The sequence below is a fragment of the Pelophylax lessonae genome, assembly GCF_965119305.1.
Source record: "Pelophylax lessonae genome assembly, chromosome: 5".
NCBI classification, from domain to species: domain Eukaryota; kingdom Metazoa; phylum Chordata; class Amphibia; order Anura; family Ranidae; genus Pelophylax; species Pelophylax lessonae.
Genome location: NC_138772.1, coordinates 467665454 through 467685841, shown reverse-complemented (window position 1 = coordinate 467685841; position 20388 = coordinate 467665454). Strand labels below are relative to the sequence as shown.

Below are 20388 nucleotides of genomic sequence, written 5' to 3'. Positions count from 1 at the left end.
CTAAAATCAAAACTCACATTCCGTAGCTAGTAACAGGCGTATATTGCAAAAGATCCCGTCCTTCCTGACTGTATGGTGCCGCTTGGATGCTCCGTGGTTACGGCGTGCGTTCCACCGCACCGGAAGTGACGTATCGCTAAGGCGTAGACCGGAAATTGCGTCGACGCGTTTCGCCCTCCTCTTCCGGGCGTTTTCAAAGACGTATTTCCGGTCTGCGGCGATGGGCAGTGTTTATATACTGCTCCATCTCATTAGCAAGTATCAACTTCCTGTTCCTGTTGGGTGCATACAACTTCATCTCCACCCAACAGGAAGTGTTGAGGCCGCCATATTTCTGACTAATAGAATTCTAAATAAACATAAATGAACGATCATAACATCAATAGGGAATTGGACCGCAATTATTGTAATAGGCATCAACATGAATAAATCTGTAGGTATATGGGGAAATAAATAAATAAATGATGAGGCAACTGATATTCATCTCTAAAAAGAAAAAACACATTGCACTTTTCTGCGAGCAAATCTGAAAAGAATCGTCCGCAAAAAATTCACATAGAATTCAATATAACTCCAATAATTCCACAATACAAATATCAACATCAAAAAACATAAAATATGTCAATTATCAAATTTCATAACACATTCCCATTAGATATAAAATTATAGAATATTTTAATATATATATATATAACATGGGTGTGAATGCACTGTTAAAATATAAAATTTAAAAGGTCAAATGATAATTTAGAAGCTCATAAATTCTCATATATTTAAAATTTATATATATATGAATTGTAATTAATAATTAGTCAATGTAAAAAAACGCCGGGAACAAATGTAACCACTATACACGGAAAGTGTGTTACCAGTTTGACAAAAAAACAGTTTAGATCGAATTCCACATTCAATCCCTCAGGCTGCAAAGTTTTTAATAGAAAAATCCATTTTCCCTCATTCTGTGAGATTCCCTGTTTCATGTTACCTCCCCTCCAATTGGGTTTTACTCTATCAATCCCACAGAATTTTAAAACTGAGGGATTTTTGTGTACCAATGTACACAATGTACAATGTAAAGTGGTTGGACAAACTATGTTTTTTGAAACCGTTTTTTATGTTTGTTACATGTTCCCTTAAACGTATCCTCAGCTCTCGGGTTGTGCGACCCACGTAATGGAGCTTGCATGGACACTCCAAAAGATACGTGGGTGGACATACAAGAAATAAACTTATCTATTTTGAAGTTAGTTCCTCTACTATTGGATGTGAATTGTGTAGTTTTGCGGGTTCTGTGTTTTGAAGTTTTGCATATTGCACATCGCCCACATGAGAAAAAAACGGTCTGATCAAAGAATGTTTGCATAGCTACAGGTGGATTTACTACGTTCTTTGCTAGTTTATTTCTTAAAGTGGTGGGTTTGGTGTAAATAAAAACAGGCTTTGTGGGTAATACTTTTTCAAGAATGGGGTCTTTCTGTAAAATGTACCAATGCTTTCTAATTATATGCTCTAGTTGTTTGTGTTGCCTAGAAAAACCGGTCATAAATGCCGTCCCATGATGTTTATCTGAACTTTTTGGGCGGGTCTCTAACATTTGTTGTCTGTTAGATTTTTTGACTTCTTCTTTTAGTTTTTTCAAGGCTTTAGTCTTATATCCCTTCTCTTCAAATCTCTTTAAAATCGTGTCAGCCTGAATCTCGTAATCTTCATCATTATCGCAGTTGCGTCTAATTCTTATTAGCTGACTTTTTGGAACTGTGTTCAACCATCTTGGATGGTGACAACTGTGTAACGGAATGTATCCATTCCGATCCACTTCCTTGAAGTAAGTTTTTGTACACAGTTTTGTGTCTTTTTTGTAAATCACCAGGTCCAGGAAGTTGATATGCTCTTTGTTCCACTGGTCATAGAAGGATATGTCATACTCATTGGATCTGATCTCTGACATAAATTCTTGGAATGACTCCATATTCCCATCCCAAATGATCAGAATATCGTCAATGTAGCGTTTGTATAACCGTAACTCCAGTCTGGGTTTGCTAAAAATTACCTCCTCCTCCCATTTACTGAGGAAGATGTTGGCCACCGAGGGGGCATATTTCGCCCCCATCGCCACACCTTTAATCTGCCTGAAAAAATCACCACTATGCCAAAAAAAGTTTTCGCTCATGGCCAGTTCCAATGCCTGTAGTAAAAATTCAACTTTTTCCTTCTCCATAGCTGAGCCTTCCAGGGCCCACCTGATGACTTGTAATGCATGTTCTTGACGAATGTTCGTATACAATTAATCCACATCCACACTTGCCAATATCTGTTGTTGGTTGGTCTTGACTCCCTGTAGAATCTGTATTACCTCCTTGCTATCTCGCAGGTAAGCTGGGAATTTTTTTGCTAAGGGTTGCAAAAAGCAATCAAGGTATTCCCCTAATCGACTAAACAGGGAGTCTATCCCACTCACAGTGGGCCTTCCCAGGGGTTTATCTTTGTTTTTATGGACTTTAGGGATTTGATAAATAACAGGTAGACGGGGGGCATCTGGGATCAGGTATCTTGCTTCTCGTTTGTTGATCAACTCATCATTACGTGCTCTTTTGATCAATCTTTTCAACTTGTCTTTATTTTTGTTGGTGGGGTTTCCTCTTAACTTTTCATATGTTTCCCGATCCCCAACCAACCTGTTGAGTTCATCTAGGTAGTCCTTTTTATTTAAAATAACGAGACCGCCCCCTTTGTCTGCTGGTCTGATGACCACTTCTTTTTTGTTTTCTAATTGCTTGATCCCTGATTCTATGTCCTTTTTTTTTCTCCCATTACCAACATTGAACTGTTCAATTTCTTGTTCTACTAAAACTTTAAACTTTAAACTTTATTTACACCAAACCCACCACTTTAAGAAATAAACTAGAACGTAGTAAATCCACCTGTAGCTATGCAAACATTCTTTGATCAGACCGTTTTTTTCTCATGTGGGCGATGTGCAATATGCAAAACTTCAAAACACAGAACCCGCAAAACTACACAATTCACATCCAATAGTAGAGGAACTAACTTCAAAATAGATAAGTTTATTTCTTGTATGTCCACCCACGTAACGTATCTTTTGGAGTGTCCATGCAAGCTCCAGTACGTGGGTCGCACAACCCGAGAGCTGAGGATACGTTTAAGGGAACATGTAACAAACATAAACGGTTTCAAAAAACATAGTTTGTCCAACCACTTTAGATTGGTACACAACAAAGATCCCTCAGTTTTAAAATTCTGTGGGATTGATAGAGTAAAACCCAATTGGAGGGGAGGGAACATGAAACAGGGAATCTCACAGTATGAGGGAAAATTATTTTTCTATTAAAAACTTTGCAGCCTGAGGGATTGAATGTGGAATTCGATCTAAACTGTTTTTTGTCAAACTGGTAACACACTTTCCGTGTATAGTGGTTACATTTGTTCCCGGCGTTTTTTTACATTGACAATTCATATATATAAATTTTAAATATATGAGAATTTATGAGCTTCTAAATTATCATTTGACCTTTTAAATTTAATATTTTAACAGGGCATTCACACCCATGTTATTTATATATATATATATATATATATATATATATATATATATATATATATATATATATATATATATATATATATATATATATATATATAATTAAAATATTCTATAATTTTATATCTAATGGGAATGTGTGTTATGAAATTTGATAATTGACATATTTTATGTTTTTTGATGTTGATATTTGTATTGTGGAATTATTGGTGTTATATTGAATTCTATGTGAATTTTTTGCGGACGATTCTTTTCAGATTTGCTCGCAGAAAAGTGCAATGTGTTTTTTCTTTTTAGAGATGAATATCAGTTGCCTCATCATTTATTTATTTATTTATTTCGCCATATACCTACAGATTTATTCATGTTGATGCCTATTACAATAATTGCGGTCCAATTCCCTATTGATGTTATGATCGTTCATTTATGTTTATTTAGAATTCTATTAGTCAGAAATATGGCGGCCTCAACACTTCCTGTTGGGTGGAGATGAAGTTGTATACACCCAACAGGAACAGGAAGTTGATACTTGCTAATGAGATGGAGCAGTATATAAACACTGCCCATCGCCGCAGACCGGAAATACGTCTTTGAAAACGCCCGGAAGAGGAGGGCGAAACGCGTCGACGCAATTTCCGGTCTACGCCTTAGCGATATGTCACTTCCTGTGCGGTGGAACGCACGCCGTAACTACGGAGCGTCCAAGCGGCACCATACAGTCAGGAAGGACGGGACCTTTTGCAATATACGCCTGTTACTAGCTACGGAATGTGAGTTTTGATTTTAGACTTTGCACAATAAAGCTTTTAAAATCGGATTTACACTATTGTGAGCATCCTCTCTCCATTTACATGCATCGGGGTATTTGAATCATTGGAGGTACATCTGTCTTGGAGAAGTGTGGCAGCTGGTTCCTTACTAGGACATAAGCTTTGTCGACCCTTATAGCTGTATAGCGTAGGGGTCATTCTTGTCCGGTAAGTGAACACCCAAAGGGGGAGGACCGCCACCTTTTTTCACTGCACCGATATGATTGCATGATTGTGCACTTTCTTCTTGGCACTCCAGCACTTTTGTGGGACCCATTTGGAACTGTTTACAGCCATCCATTTATTGGAAATCTTACTGAACTATTTTATCTGAACCGGCATTTACCTTATTTATTGATTTTATTCACTATTATGTTTTCTACATTTAAGCCTTTTTTGCACATTTTTGCATTTAATATTGCACGGTGCACTTTTAAGAGCTCTACATTGTAGATAATATTTCTGTGTATTGTTCACATTCAATACTGATTTGCGCTGAGTTTTTATATTTTTGCACTTGAGAATTTTGGGTATCACCATTTTTTATGAACAGCTACATTTCGGTTCTAATTTATTTCATTCAATTTAATTTATTTCACTTATTAATGATATTATGCATCTTAGCTAACCATATATTTAACACTTCTTTTTTCTTTGCGCTGTATTTGCACTGCACTTAACAGGAGATCGTCCAGATATCCCAGGACCGCAATGCCCTGTGCCCGCAACAGGCCCAGAACAGGCGCCAACACTTTGGTAAAGACCCTTTGAGCCGAAGCGAGACCGAAAGGTACCTCTGATGGCCCTCGAAAATGGGGATGTGTAGATACGCATCCTTCAGATCGATAGAGGCCAGGAATTCTCCTGGACTCAGGGAGGCCACCACCGAGCGGAGCAATTCCATGCGGAACTTTCGAACGCGCATGAAGCGGTTCAGAGCTTTTAAGGCCAGAATCGGACGCACCTTGCCCTCCTTTCTGGGCACAGTGAACAGATTCGAGTAAAACCCCCCAAATCTGTCCCGATGAGGCACCGGGACGATTACCCCCTGGGCGAGTAGATCCTGCACCGCCCGATGAAGATCTTTCAACCGATCTGGGGTCAAATGAAGATTTGAGGGAAAGAATCTATCCGCTGGTCGTGAAAGGAATTCGATCTTGTACCCTGATCGAATGATTTCCTGAACCCACCTGTCCGGAATTCGGAGCAGCCAAGGTTGGAGGAAACCGCGCAAACGTCCCCCCACCCCTGAAATGGGTGAGGGCGCCCCTTCAGGCAGAGGCGGACTGAGCCGCCGCACCAGCATGGCCGGACTTTGGTTTGCCGGCCCAGGGCTTTCCCTGGCCACCCTGGCCCTTGAACGGTTTTCCCTTGTTCTGCGCCTTGAAGGCACGAAAGGAACCCGGATTTGGTTTAAAGGCGGGACCCCGCTTGCCGCGGAAAAACTTGCCCTTAGGATTCTGGGGCAGCAGAGTGCTCTTGCCCCCAGTGACTCCTTTAACCAATTCATCCAGGGAGTCTCCAAAAAGGCGATACCCCGCATAGGGAATGTCAGCCACCGTCAGCACATCCATTTTGGACACAAAAGTCGCCACTACAGCAGACAAATTAGTCAGGGCAGAGGATTCAGAGGAACCTGAATACCCCACCAAGGCTGGAGGGAATTTGCTGTCCTGGGATTCCATTGCAAAAAAGTTTTTTTTTTTTTGTAAGGTACTGGCCCTTTAAGCGTGCCGCAGACCCCCGCAGCACACCGCTACAAAGACTGTGGAACACAGACCCCCCGCAGGGACAAACTGAAAGCCAGGAAGATTGTACAAGGGAGAACAAAAGGACAGCAGAACATAGCCCCACAGTGTGTTACCACCGCAGTCGGTCGCTCCTGAGTGAAAGAAGGAAATGATGTCACCGCCAGAGATTGAACTGAGGCTGCAGGCTAAGGAAAAATGGTTGCCTATAGAAAGTAATGGGAAGCTTCGGTAAAATGGCCGCCGACATGTGCTCGGAACGATCTTTTGCCACACACAAGATGGCACCGCAAGGCGCCAAAATTCACTACATATTATGCTGTATAAGCGCCCACAGTGAAGCCAGACATGCTGCCCACACCTAAAATGGCGGACCTGCGGTTTGTAACCCCGCAGCGGTCGCCACACGTGTCTGTACCTCCAAGCACCCTAAAGTGACACAGGAGAGGGACCCCCAAAAATCCACACAGCGCTGGCTGTGAGAGAAAAAACCCCCGCAGGGACCAGGATCAGGGAGCCCAAAACGCACCACAGACACACCTGGACTGCCAGCCCCAGACAGAGGCCCCACACATAGTTACATAGTTAGTGAGGTTGAAAAAAGACATCAGTCCATCCAGTTCAACCTATGATGTGTGTGTGTGTCCGCTTTTAACCGTACATTGTATACCCCTGTATGTTGTGGTCTTTATGGTGTCCATCTAATAGTTTTTTGAAACTATCAATCCTCCCTGCTGATATGACTGCTTGTGGAAGAGAATTCCACATCCTTACCGCTCTTACAGTGAAGAACCCCGTACGCACTTTAAGGTTAAACCACCTTTCCTCTAGTTTTAGTGAGTGGCCACGTGTCTTATTGTATCTCCTTTGTCTGAATAGTTTGTTCCTTATGCTCGGGTCACCAGTACAGTATTTGTACATTGATATCATATCCCCCCTCAATCGTCTCTTCTCCAGAGAGAATAGGTTCAGTGCTTGTAGTCTTTCCTCATAGCTGATGTCCTCCATTCCCCTAATTATTTTTGTTGCCCTTCTCTGGACTTTCTCCAGTTCCAGCACATCCTTCCTGAGGACCGGTGCCCAGAACTGGACAGCATACTCCAGATGTGGCCGGACCAGAGTCTTGTAGAGTGGGAGAATAATCTCTTTATTTTTGGAGTGAATCCCCTTTTTTATACATCCCAGTATTCTGTTGGCTTTGCTTGCGGCGGCTTGGCATTGCATGCCACTGCCAAGCTTGTTGTCTACCAGTACCCCCAAGTCCTTTTCCATCCTAGACTCACCCAGAGGTTCCCCCCCTAGTGAGTAGCTTGCTTTCTGGTTTCTGGCCCTCAAGTGCATTACTTTACATTTTTCAACATTAAACCTCATCTGCCATGTAGTTGCCCACCCCGTTATTTTGTTCAGGTCCGCTTGCAAGGTTTCCACATCCTGCATAGAAGATATTGGCAAGCCCAGTTTAGTATCATCTGCAAATACTGAGATTGTACTAGATATCCCCTCCTCTAGATCATTTATGAATAAATTAAACAGGATTGGTCCCAGGACAGAACCCTGGGGGACCCCACTTTCCACACCCGCCCAATCCGAGTACTCCCCATTAATCACCACCCTCTGTACTCTCCCCTGGAGCCAGTTCTCTATCCAGGTACTCACCTTATGGTCCATACCTACCTTCCTTAGTTTGTACAGTAAGCGTTTGTGGGGAACGGTGTCAAAGGCCTTTTCAAAGTCCAGATACACCACATCCACAGGCTTTCCTTTATCTAGGTGGCAGCTCACTTCATCGTAGAAGGTTAATAGATTGGTTTGGCACAAACGATTTTTCATGAATCCATGCTGATTTCTACTTATAATACCGTTTTCATTACAAACGTCTTGTATGTGGTCCCTTAACATCCCCTCCAAAATTTTGCAGACTACTGATGTTAGGCTGACCGGCCTATAGTTACCCGGGATATATCTCGGCCCCTTTTTAAATATTGGTACCAATTTGGCTTTTTTCCAATCAGCTGGCACCATACCTGTCTGTAAACTATCCTTAAAGATCAAGAATAATGGTCTGGCAATCACCTGGCTGAGCTCATTAAGAAACCTCGGGTGCAAGCCATCCGGTCCCGGGGATTTATTTATGTTAAGTTTCTCTAGTTTAGCTCTAAGTCTATCTTCTGTTAGCCATGGCAGCACTTCCTGGGGTGTATTTAGTTCGGCCTTACAAGCAAGGTTCGTGTAGCCCCCCGATTCTTTTGTGAAGACTGAAGAGAAGAAATTATTTAACACTTCCGCCTTTTCCCTGTCCTCAGTGGCCATATTTCCTTTATCATCTTTTATGGGGCCAATGTGTTCTGGCCTCACTTTCCTACTGTTTATATACTTAAAGAACTTCTTGGGGTTATTTTTACTCTCCTCCGCTATATGTCTCTCGTGTTCTATTTTAGCCGCCCTGATTTCATCTTTACATTTCTTATTACACTCTTTGTAATGCTTAAATGCTGCCAATGACCCCTCAGTCTTGTATTTTTTGAAGGCCTTTTCTTTAGCACTAATATACATTTTTATGTTGGAGTTTAGCCACCCAGAGTGTACTTACCTGTACTCGATGGCGTGGGGTGCCTCATATCAAACGGGAAACCGCCCGCCCTCAGATGGCAGGGGAGTGCCGTCAACCAAAAAGCGCAGGACACCAGTAGTGCACGGACGAACCGTGGATGTGTCCGGTGAGGTAGCCACCTCACAAGCTGCATCCCTGAGGACAGGGATGGGTCGTTTGCGAGGCCAGGGCGAACACATAGCCTGCTAAACGCTCTATGGCGGGCTGGGATTCCATCTGACCCTCTGTCCTGGAGAACCAGGACGACCAGTCCGACTCCCAGCTCTGCAAACGCCGTCTTCATCCGAAGATCCGACTAACTAACGCTGACAAAATAAAACCGCTAGTAATGCAAAGAAAAAAAATGAAATTTGCAGAAAATAAAATCATAAAATAGAAGAAGAAGACTGAGACTGTAGCCCCAGCACAGGGAAGCCTATCTACTCCTTAACTAGGCAGAAGACAAACTGAGCTGGGATGGCTGATTGCAGGGGGGTATTGGACCAGTGGGACAGCCCCCATGGGTGTGTTTATGTAAATGCTTTGTTTCTAACACGTCCTATGCCTAGCTACTCCTGTGGAGAGGAAGTCAATACCCCATTGGTGAAGACTGTATGAGTGGGCGGCGACTGTCGGAGGACGTAAGAGAGAGATAGTTTTTGTACTGCAAGGTTCCTTTCCTTATGAAGCCTCAGGGTCACATCTCCCCCTCTGACCTCCTTATGGAGGGGACAGGTCCCTCGGAAACCCCAGCTTCTCTTGGTTGCACTGACGGTGGTCCTGCAGTCCTTAGTGTCCCGGGTGGAAGTGGCGTGTGGGCAAAGGCCCAGGAGGAAGTGTCCCCTACCTTTCCCTGCTCAGTCTCTCTAATCTGATTCTGAGCCTGATGCCGCAGTGGACGCGGCCCTTCTAATATCACACCCCCAGATCCATCCAATAGTGAGGTTGATTCCTCTATGGTCACAGCAGTGAATAGTGGTAGAAGTGGTAGACGCACTTATCACTGCAGTGCATGAGACTTTAAAAAAGGAGGATGTGGCTGATGTACCCACGGACGTGGCTGTGTCGTTTGGTACACATAAGTCACCTCACACTCCAAAGGTGTTTCCTTATGTGCCCTTTTTTGATAGGTTTTCCTATAAGGAATGGGAACAACCAAAATTACCCTTTGTGGTCCCCAAACGTTTTGCTGTATGTTACCCTTTTGAGGAGTCACTTTAAAAAAAGTGGACTAGTCCACTAGTGGTGGACCCTCCTGTTTCCAGGTTGAACAAAGCTACCATAATCCCAGTAGAGGAATCCCCATCCTTTAAGGACCCGGCTGACAGGAAAGCGTAGACTGTGGCACGCAGCATGTTTACTATGGCTGGTTCGACATTTCCATCAGTCTTTGCCTCAGCCCTGGTGTCTCAGTCCCTAACTAAAAGGGCCAAGCTGTTGCGCCATGCCCTGGGGGGTGAGCAGGTCCCCACTGCTTATGTTGATTAAGCAGACCAGTTGGTCCATGGGCTGCAGTTTGTTTGTCATGCAGCTTTGGATACAGCTCCTGTTCCCCACCCCTCCTGCCTAATTAAAAACTATCTGTTTCTGCAGTGGGGATTAGGCGCATGCTGTGGCTTAAGAATTGGTTTGCAGACCAAGCCTCTAAGAAAGCTCTCATTGATCTGCTCTTTAAAGGCAATCACCTGTTTGGGGCTACCCTGGATGATGACATTAGGGTATCACGGTGGGGCGGGGGGGGTATTACCTTCCAGACATAGTCTAGGAAAGGGAAGGAGCCTCATTGCAGATGGGGGGCCCTCCTTCTCAGCACATAGAAAATTATTTTGTGCTTCTGGGACGTAGAATAAGGGAAATAGATCTTTCAAATCTTCCCAGGAGGTTCCAAGCATCCTTGGTATGGAAAGCCTAGAGCTAGCTTCACCGGACCCGCAGACAAGACCCCTTTAGCATTAAGGTCTGCCCTCACCCATTATTGTGGTGGGGGGACATTTTTGCTGGTTCCCGGGCTCGTGGCTCTCTTTCATGAGTGTCAAGTGGATCCACAAAATGATTATTTTGGTGGTACCCAGAAAGGGAGACAAAGCTTGTCCTTTTCAGGTTTTTTTAGGTCCCGAGTCTCCTTGTGCGGTTATAATTCCTGCAAATGTTCAGGTGATGTCCAAACTATCTAAGGTCCCCCTATCCCTGTCAAGGGAGTTGATTTACCTAGATCTGATTCTAATTCTGGCCAGGGTAGCCCTACTTCTGGACAAACTTCAGGAACCACAAGCCGTGATTCATTAGCTATTGAAAGCCAGGTACTGAGGGATAGAGGTCTGTCTGGATCAGTGATCCCTACTATGGTGAGGAAGTAGTCTTCCAGCAAGATATCCCATTGTACGTGGAAAGCATACATTTCTTTGTGTGAGCTGAATGGCGCTCATCCGCAATCCTTTTCTGTGGCTTGGATTTTAACCTTTCTTAGACAGGGCATTGATCAGAAGTTGGCCTTGAGTACCATCAAGGGCCAGATGTCTGCCCTGGCAATCTTCTTTCAGTGACCCCTAGCCACACAATCTTTAGTTCGTACTTTTATTAAGGGAGTTCCACATGTGGCTCCACCTAAACGGTCTCTTCCCGCCATTGGGATTTCAATTTAGTGCTTTTGGTTCTCCAGTAACCTCCATTTGAGAATATTCAGGAGATTCCTATGCCTACATTATCCCAGAAGGTGATGTTCTTAGTGGCTATTACCTCGACCCGCAGGGTATCAGAATTGGCGGCATTATCCTGTCCCAGTCCCTATTTTGTGGTCCATAGGGATAAAGTGGTTCTTTGTCCCTGTTCATCATTCCTGCCCAAAGTTGTCTCTGTTCTTCCATTTGAATGAGAACATTGTATTGCCTTGTGTCCCAAGCTGGATCATCCCACCTAATATGCTTTGCATACCTTGGATATGGTTCGTGCGATTCGGGTGTATCTGGCAGCTACTGATTCCTTTCGGAGGTCAGACTCACTTTTTGTGGTTATGGACGGACCAAGGAAAGGGCTGGCTGCTTCGGCTGCCATCTCCAGATGGACCAGATAGATGGTGACTCAGGCCTATTTTTTTATTAAAGGTCAGGTTCAACCTTTCCCTGTCATGGCCCATTCTACTCGGGCGCTGAGTACTTCTTGGGCCTTTTCGTCAGCAGGCACAAATATCGCAAGTTTGCAAGGCGGCCACTTGGTCGTCGGTGCAAACCTTCTCAAAATTCTATAAGGTAGATACTTTGGCATCTGCGGATGCTTCTTTTGGCCACTAAGTTTGGCAGGCTGCTGTTTAAGAGGGGCTGTTCCCTCTAGAGGGGTGTTTTTACTTTTTTTATTTTTCCGATGGTGCTCCTCTGACCCGGTTAAGGCTCCTGTGTCTTATGGGCTCTTACGTTTAGCCTTGGGTTATTTTTCCCACATATTTTTGCACTCCTTTTGGACATCCCAGTAGTTATGATTTATGGAGCGCTGTGTCCATGGATGAACGAAAGAGAAAATGGGATTTTTGGAAGTATCCGTAAAAACCATTTCTCTGAGTTCATCGAGAAGTGATGATACGTCTAATACTGTTTGCTACTAAACTGACTACCTAGAGCAGAAAGGAGGGTTATATACCAACTGAGGATGGCCCATGGGCATAGGCCAGGTGTTTTTTTGTTCTGCCTAGTCCTACTCTTGGAGGAGGCAATATAACCCAGTAGTTATGATTTATGGAGCGCCGTGTCCGTCAAACTCAGAGAAATGGATTTTACGGTAAGTGCAAAAATACCATTATTTGTGAATTTTGCCTAAAACATGCAAAGACATAATCTAGCACTGTTCTAGTATGTCACTTCATAATATAAGAATAAAAAACTGTTTTTAGGACAAAGGCAATACAGTATATAGTCTTCGAATTGACACCTGTTAGACCTGGTTGTCATTTTGCAGCCCCCCCCTTTAAAAATTGTATGGCTTTTGCATTCTGGTTGGTAACCCATAGAGAGGCACAGAAAGTAGGACCCAAAGTAAATGTATAGAAACCCAGCATCATTAGAAATGATATTCTGTATTCTTCTACTGAAAATGTTTGTGATATTTTGGGTAGATTTATTCCTTACATTGTTCTTGTTTTGTTTGCTTTGTTTTTTTTTTTAATGCGCTAATCTTGCTTTTTCAGGATTCACTTATTTTTATAAAGGAAAAGAATACTGGAAATTCCACAATCAAAGACTGCGTGTAGAACCTGGATACCCACGTTCTATCCTTAAAGATTTCATGGGGTGTGATGGCTCCATGGACCGAGACAAAGAACGAACCAGTTCTCAAGATGATGTAGACATTGTTATGAAGCTGGACAACACAGCCAGCACTGTGAAAGCCATAGCTATTGTAATCCCTTGTATCCTGGCCTTGTGCCTCCTTGTTTTGGTTTACACCGTGTTTCAATTTAAGAGAAAAGGAACACCCCGACACATACTGTACTGTAAACGCTCTATGCAAGAGTGGGTGTGATCTAACGATTCCTAGTGTAGAATTTCGAGGTTACTTGAGAATCAACATCAGAGCTATTATGCTGTTCCCTAGCTAGACACAGGCATCTGTGAGCCAGGGTCTTATGGCTGATCTTTAAAACCCTAGAGGTTTTGTGCCCCACCTGAGTGGGGATTCAATCACCTGGGAAGCTTCCAAAAGTTTTTGCTGTTCCTCCAGTCCTTTTGTATTTCTTTGTCATTCAACTTTAGGCCTTTCTTCTAAACTCTGGAGATGGTGTTACCTTTCCAGGAGTCCACAATGAAGAGAAAGGTGAACAAAAATTTACTTTACTAAAATATTCTTTTACATTATTTTAGTTTTTGAAAACTCCAGATCCTCTTTGAAAACGATATGTGCTGCACAGACACATATTCTTAAGTGTGAGCAACAAACGAACATGAGCACCGCCCATACGGAACCTTAGGGAGAGTGTGAAGACCCAAAATAGCTTTGTGTCCAAAGAGGATTGATTCACTGTCTGCTACGGGAAGACACCCACGGTTGACCTTGTGGGAGAACAAGTCACATGGGACCTTCAGACTGTTTGGACAGACTTTTTCCAACTAACAAGGGGCCAAAATATCTGCAATATAGAAACAGCCTTAATAATGATACATTCATTTTGTGTTTTATACAACTTTTTCTGAGCTTTGTCCAAAACGTTTTAACACATTTATAGTCCTGAATATACTGAACAAAGTGAAACTTTTTTTTTTCCATTTAACTTGTTTGTTGTGTTTTTTTTTTTTTGTTTTTTTTTTGCATCATTATATTTTATCAAGTTACATTCCACTGCCTTTGGCACTTAGCAGGTCTGACAGGAACACTTATTTGAAAGCCTGGCAGGAAGCAGAATGTCTTTGAAACGGATTGCAGTGAGCTGTGGCAAAATGGCCATCATGTTGAGAAGAAAATTGCTATACGTATTACGTATTTGTAACCCTTTGAGTACTATCTTATCAGTTTTCAGATTCTATTAGGCATGGCTTGCTTGCCACAAAATAATGTGGATGTGGATAGGAAATTGATGAGATTTGAAGTTTTGATAAATTGTTGTATCCAACAGCTTTTAAAAAACATTTTTTATTCCGTAGGAAAGACTAATGCTTGGTACAACAAAATAAGACAGTGGAACTAAAAAGTGGAGGCAGAAGAAAATGTTGACTGTTTTCATCCACAGAGGTCTACTGTACATTCAAACCATGTTGCACGATAATATGAATTGCCTTATATAAGTACATCCATCTAAATTCTATCTGTTTAGCAAAGAATCTGATTACTGCATGTTCCATACTAAAGTGTTCTCAAACTGCATGTTCACTTTAGTTCTCAAAGGGTGAAAGTGGCTTGATCTTATTAGGAGCAGGACCAGACGAAATGGAAGCACCAAAGCATTTTCTTGTCAAGTATATCACATAATGAAAGTGCTGTCATTACCATTCATCCTGCAGTAGCAGGTGTTTTTCATGTTTTGTTTTTTCCATATTAAAAAGTAAGAGCTGCTTTTTTTTTTTTTATGTATAGCAGTGTTATGCTTTTACCAGCACTATGCTAACTAAACAGGTAATGAAGGTAACACCGAATGCCATTTATGTGTGGTCAGCTGGCTGAAAGTCAGTGCACCGGAGAGTAACTGCTCCATTAAAACAGTATGCCTTTAACTTCATTGGTGTCCTGTTGGCTGTCATTAGTTTTTGTTTCCTTTTATAAATATCTTACTGTCTTAAAGAGAGTGCTGTTCTTGCTGTTTGTGCCCTTTTGACCTTCAGCAAAATCAACAATATGAAATGCTAGTTATGATGTATGGTGAATGCAGGTTGCAACTAAGAAGCATAATATAACCTATATGTTAAATTATTTTTCTATATTTGCTTATAGGAGTGGTGCATATATACATATGTTCACATTTCCCTGTTGGAACAATACAGCCTTTATTTAAAATTCCAATGGAAATAAGTCAGATGTTAAACATAAGACTTATATTATACATAGTGTCACGCCTCCAAAATTGTTCTAGTGGGGAGCATTTTATTTTCCCTAATCCCCAAATGGGAGGGACATAGTAAATATGGGCATGCTTTTGTCCAAGTGTAGCCAAGCTAATGTAGTAAGAGGATGGATTTGCTTAAGATGAGACAGTTGGGCCTTAAGTAGTCTGATGCTGATGGTAGCAGTTGTTTTAGGTAAGCTTAAAATAAAGATGTAACTTGTAATTCTTATTATGAAAATGTAGAAGCAAGCTAGGAAAAAATACTGCAATCAAAGATAAGATATTATTTTAAAGTCTACATAAAATATGGAAAGGAAAAGACATGGTTCCTTTTCGTGGTGCTTATTTATTTTTGTTTTCCATTTTTTTTGTAAAAGCATTAACTTCATAGCTAAAAATGTCCAGTTTGTTTCCAACAGTTGTCACTCTATAAAATAGACTACAAATAAACAATTAAAAAAAAGATGTACTGTACCTTGGTGATAGGAGTATACAAATAAACAGGTTCATTTTTTAGAGAAAAAAGTTTAAACCAACACCCATTTTAGGGACGTCCACATCCCATTGCTTATACACAGTTCAACAGTTATGGTGGGAAAAAAAAAACTTGTATAAAACTTGCAGGAAGCTTTTATGAAACGGTGGTTAAAGAATGTGATTTTGGGAACAGTTTTTCTTTGTTTTTATTTATTATATATATAATTTTTTTTTTTTCTTTAACACCCAACTTTTTTTTTTTTTTGCAAGTGTCTTTAGTTATTAAAGTGCACACTAAAGGATGTCCGCTGGTACAGTGCAGATCAGTACTATCCTGTTTCTGGTCACTGATAATAGACTGATCCATGAATGACAAGTTTTAAAGTGACCTAATTTGTTGGTATAAAAGAACCAGCCATAAGCACCCTGTAAAAGAGGGAGCTGAATACTTGGCTCTGGCAGGTGACAAATGAACAACAGCTCTTTGTTGTAGAGCTAGGAGTACCCCAGCTATTCAAATCTTCCCGGTGTATCGGTTAGCATGTTCCTCTGCTGGGCATTGTGGTTTATTTTGCTACTTCCCTACCCGACATAGTAGTAATATAGCAACCAGTGGAAAGAACCACACTTCTGTCACATCTGGAAGTATCTATTAGCAGTTGTTCTCCTAGCTCTGCAAGTGAGCAAAGATCTTGCTCTCTGCTAGAGAGAGCTGCTTGTTTACAGAATTCTTCTGGCTGGATATTTCTTTTTTGAAGTACGTGATAATGTGTAAAGGACATTCAGCTCTGATATATAAAAATGCAAAAGCCTTGGTGGGATACTCCTGTGTGCAACCTTTTCTAGCAAAGCATTTGATGTCTCTTGTCCTCTGAAATTCATAACTGTAAAGCAGTCCATAATTGACTTAAGAAAAACAAGCCATGATCCAGATCTCCATCATTGCTTTTAATTACTGAGCTGTTCTCCTAGAGTTCTTCATGCAGCTGGAATTGAAATGATTTTACAGCTTGAAAAGTCTCTAACCAGTTTTTGTTGTTATAATTTTTCATTCTATGTGAGGATCAGAAATGTTACGTGGCCTGGAGGATCGTGGCAAGTCCGGACACTGAATGAGTCACGTGGGGATGGGCAGATATTTCCCCGCTTACAATGCCAAGGTCGACTTTACAGATTCATAAATTCTCAAATAAATGAGTGACAACTTTTTTTCCATGCAGTATAACTAGGAATTTATAAATACAGAACCAGAGTTTTTATTTAAAATCCCCTCCCCATAATAAAAATATCAAATTTCCCATATTGCATTGTTTTTTATAATCCCATAATTATTTTTGCATGCAAATAGTAGCCAGGTGATTCTGGTAAAAACTTAAGTTTTAGGAGTAGATTCCCTTATCTGCCTTTTACCAGAATTAATGGGTATTCTTGAAGTCTGCCCAAAATTGTGTATACAATGAAAGTGCTAAATGGGAGTGTCAGTCTATCATGGCCGTATTGTAAGTGCCAGTGTTTTAATATAGAACATGGCATCCCTCCAGCGTTCTTTTAAATCTGTAGCATGCTTAACAAGTATCGCACCAAAGATGAACTCTTACTATTGTAAGTGTAAGGACGTTGATGGGAATGCCTGTAATTTGACCTCCAGTACTATGCTGACTTCTGCTGAAAGCAGCAAGCCAATTAAAAGAATGGTGGAATAGGAATTCTCAAAAATGTCATCTACAAGCAGAGCACTATTGCCTTGGAAATAAAGGAACATTTTAAATATTTGGCACTGTTAGAAAATTGTAGCAGGTTGCTAGCTGAAATGAAAAGGTCCTTTTTAAGGACATTAGGTTTAAAAAATGGCATCTCTGGCAATTAATGTGTTATGTTTTTTATTTAATAACATTTTATTTTAATAGTTAAGAGAACTAACCGCTTAGTAAAACAAATCTGGAGTTCACATTTTAAAATGTAATTCTCCCACCTATAACTTCATGAGCATAAAGTAATCAGTATTTTATTCTTTCATAATAATGATAAAAATGTATTTATCAAAATCGAACTTCCTCAGAGGCAGTGTATATGGACATGAAGACTGACCAGGTACATTATAAAGATTATAGAAATATGGTTTGGAAAGTGCTTACTGTGTTATTTATAGTATGCTGAAATGTTGGATGAAGCTTTCCTGTATTAGATGTTATATTGAATATATTTTATTTTTGTCTTTTAGAGTCCTGGTAGATATAATATTCTATTTTGCTTCTACTGACAAACACAAAGCTTCTTTGTGTGCTAACACAGACCTGAATAATTGGTGCTAACTTGTATCAAGACTGTGATATAACCGGGAAATGTTTGTAGTGCTTAGATGGATCTATAAAACATTAATTTCCTGTCAATGCAGTATGTGAACAGGAGTTGTATTTTAATACCCAGAGTCATTGCAGAGAACAATAGAGGCTAAAATTTAAAAAGATATTATAAAACTAACCACAGAAAGCTAATTTCTTCCCCCATATATTACACCATCAAAGGTCAAGGGGTTGTTAATTTTATTATTATGATTGTTTTATTGTATTGTATACCATAGACCATGATTTACATGTATTTTTCAATGAAAACTTGTTTACAATACTTTAATTACGTTGACTGCATAATTCTTATAATAAAGGTGAAATAATAGATTATTGCAGTTTTGACCAGACGATTGACAGTTTGTCATCCACTGCGCTAAACATCGTTTTTTTTTCCATTTCCGCAGTCGAAGTATTAAAGGCTGTGCAGTGATTAATTTCTATTTATTACTATTTATTTTACTGTTTCTCTCGAGGAGGGCTGTTTTGGGGTGGGGCAGTTGTTGTCTGCTGTAAGTGTCTTAAGGGTAGGGGGTCAGTCGCTTTTTATATTATTGCATCTTCTGTAATTACCATTGTTTTATTGTGTTGTAATTAAAAATACAAATAAAGCTGCAAATAATTAGCAGATGAGATCCTACTATGCGTGCTTGCCATTTTTCATTGCTATATTTACCCGATGCACCAGGTCTGTGTGTATTCAGCTTAATGGGTAAATACAGACAGACTGCTAAATACACTGTATAGCCAAATGTGGAAATTTAGACAACCTTCAAAATGTCTGATTTTAGAGGTTTCCGTTAGTGGTACTGTTAATATGGGAGCATGCAAATAAAATATATTTAGACAATTATGCGCTTCCTACCTTGTGGTAACAGTTTGCGAATGGCTGTTTTCTGTTCCAGCATGACTCCTGTGCACAAAAAGGTCCATAAAGGTGTTTTGTTGTGGAGGAACTCAAGTGGCATGCACAGGGCCTTGACCTCAACCCTACAGAGCACCTTTGGCATGGGTTGGAACACTCACACTAATGCGATTTTATGCTGCCATGCACAGCAATGGAAATTACCCTATTCTCTATGGTGCCAGTTCACATCAATGCAATATGTTGCAGTGTGATTTTTGAAAAGGTACAGGCGCTTCTTTGGTGCAGCATAGTGCATTTTTGTCTCTATTGACTTTGATGAAGGTGCAAAAACATTTTTAGTGTGCTAAAAATGGCAGAGTTTTGTGTTTAAAATCCAGTCTCCTCCTAGGAAAATAAAACGCATAAAGTATGAAAAACGCATCAAAAATATATGTGCAAAAATGTACTGGAAAAACGCATGATTATGCAGCAAGTATAGTAGTATGAACCTAGGCTAAAGTTAGGTATACTTAATATCATCTAGAAATCTGTAAAAATCTGGTCACAAATTGCTTTACATTTCAAATTCCATAACTTGGAATTGAAGCTGAGGCAATTACTTCCAATGAATATAAACTGCCAATGATTGAGCCCTCATGGCACAGCTGCGGTTGCTACAATACCAGGTTGAGATCATGCTATCTTGAACTGGAGTGCCAGAGGACCTAGCAATAATTTTAACTAACACATTATATAACTCCCTATAGATTTTTAGAATTGCAACAAATAAGAAAATACTTTTAAAGCAGTAGTAAAATTTGCTTCTTTATTTATACCTACAGGTAAGCGTATATTAAGACTTATCTGTAGATACAGTAAATATCTCCTAAACGGTTACTTTAGTAGTAACTGGCGACGTCGCTGGCTCATTCGCACTGCGCTCTAAATGGACGGCATGCCTTCCATTGAAAAAGCTGTGCCACGGGAGTGACGCCATTACGGCTTCAGCCATTCAAATGGCTGGAGCCCTCAAACCCAGAAGGAAGACGGTAAAGGTGCTTTTTTTTTTATAATTGTATTTTTATAAAAGGTTTTTCAAATATTACAAAATAAGGTAGCAAATGTCACAGTAAAAAAGGGTAGAAAAGGAAAAACAAGAAAATACATTTAAGAAACATAGCTATTAGGGTATATAAATAATTTGTGTATATCATAACACTAGGCAGCATCATAAGACAAATACGATTGCAATGAGTATAGTAGGTTTAACAAATGATATACTGCATATAATTTGAAACATAGATGCCCAGTATGCTCATAAGCAATAAACCGAGCACAAGATTTTGTTTAAAAGAGGGGAAAGGGGAGGAAAAACCTGAAAGTTCAGGGAAACAGAGGGCCATCTCCATATATGGAGTGATCCCAAATACCCCAGCATTTTTGAAATTGTGGCAGAGTATTGGAAACATTAGCAGTTAAGAACTCCATCCTCC

The 20388-nt window shown here is 40.6% G+C and overlaps 1 protein-coding gene across 3 annotated transcripts in view; it reads left to right on the top strand.

Moving 5' to 3' along the window:
* MMP16 (matrix metallopeptidase 16) overlaps positions 1 to 15392 on the top strand; it is a 378979-nt gene extending 363587 nt beyond the window's left edge. For all 3 annotated transcript variants that reach the window (XM_082258608.1, XM_082258607.1, XM_082258609.1), the window contains one exon: positions 12881 to 15392. In XM_082258608.1, coding sequence (XP_082114734.1) covers positions 12881 to 13215 — 335 coding nt within the window. In that variant the 3' untranslated portion in view covers positions 13216 to 15392. The remainder of the gene's footprint in view (positions 1 to 12880) is intronic.
* The last annotated feature ends 4996 nt before the right edge of the window (positions 15393 to 20388 follow it).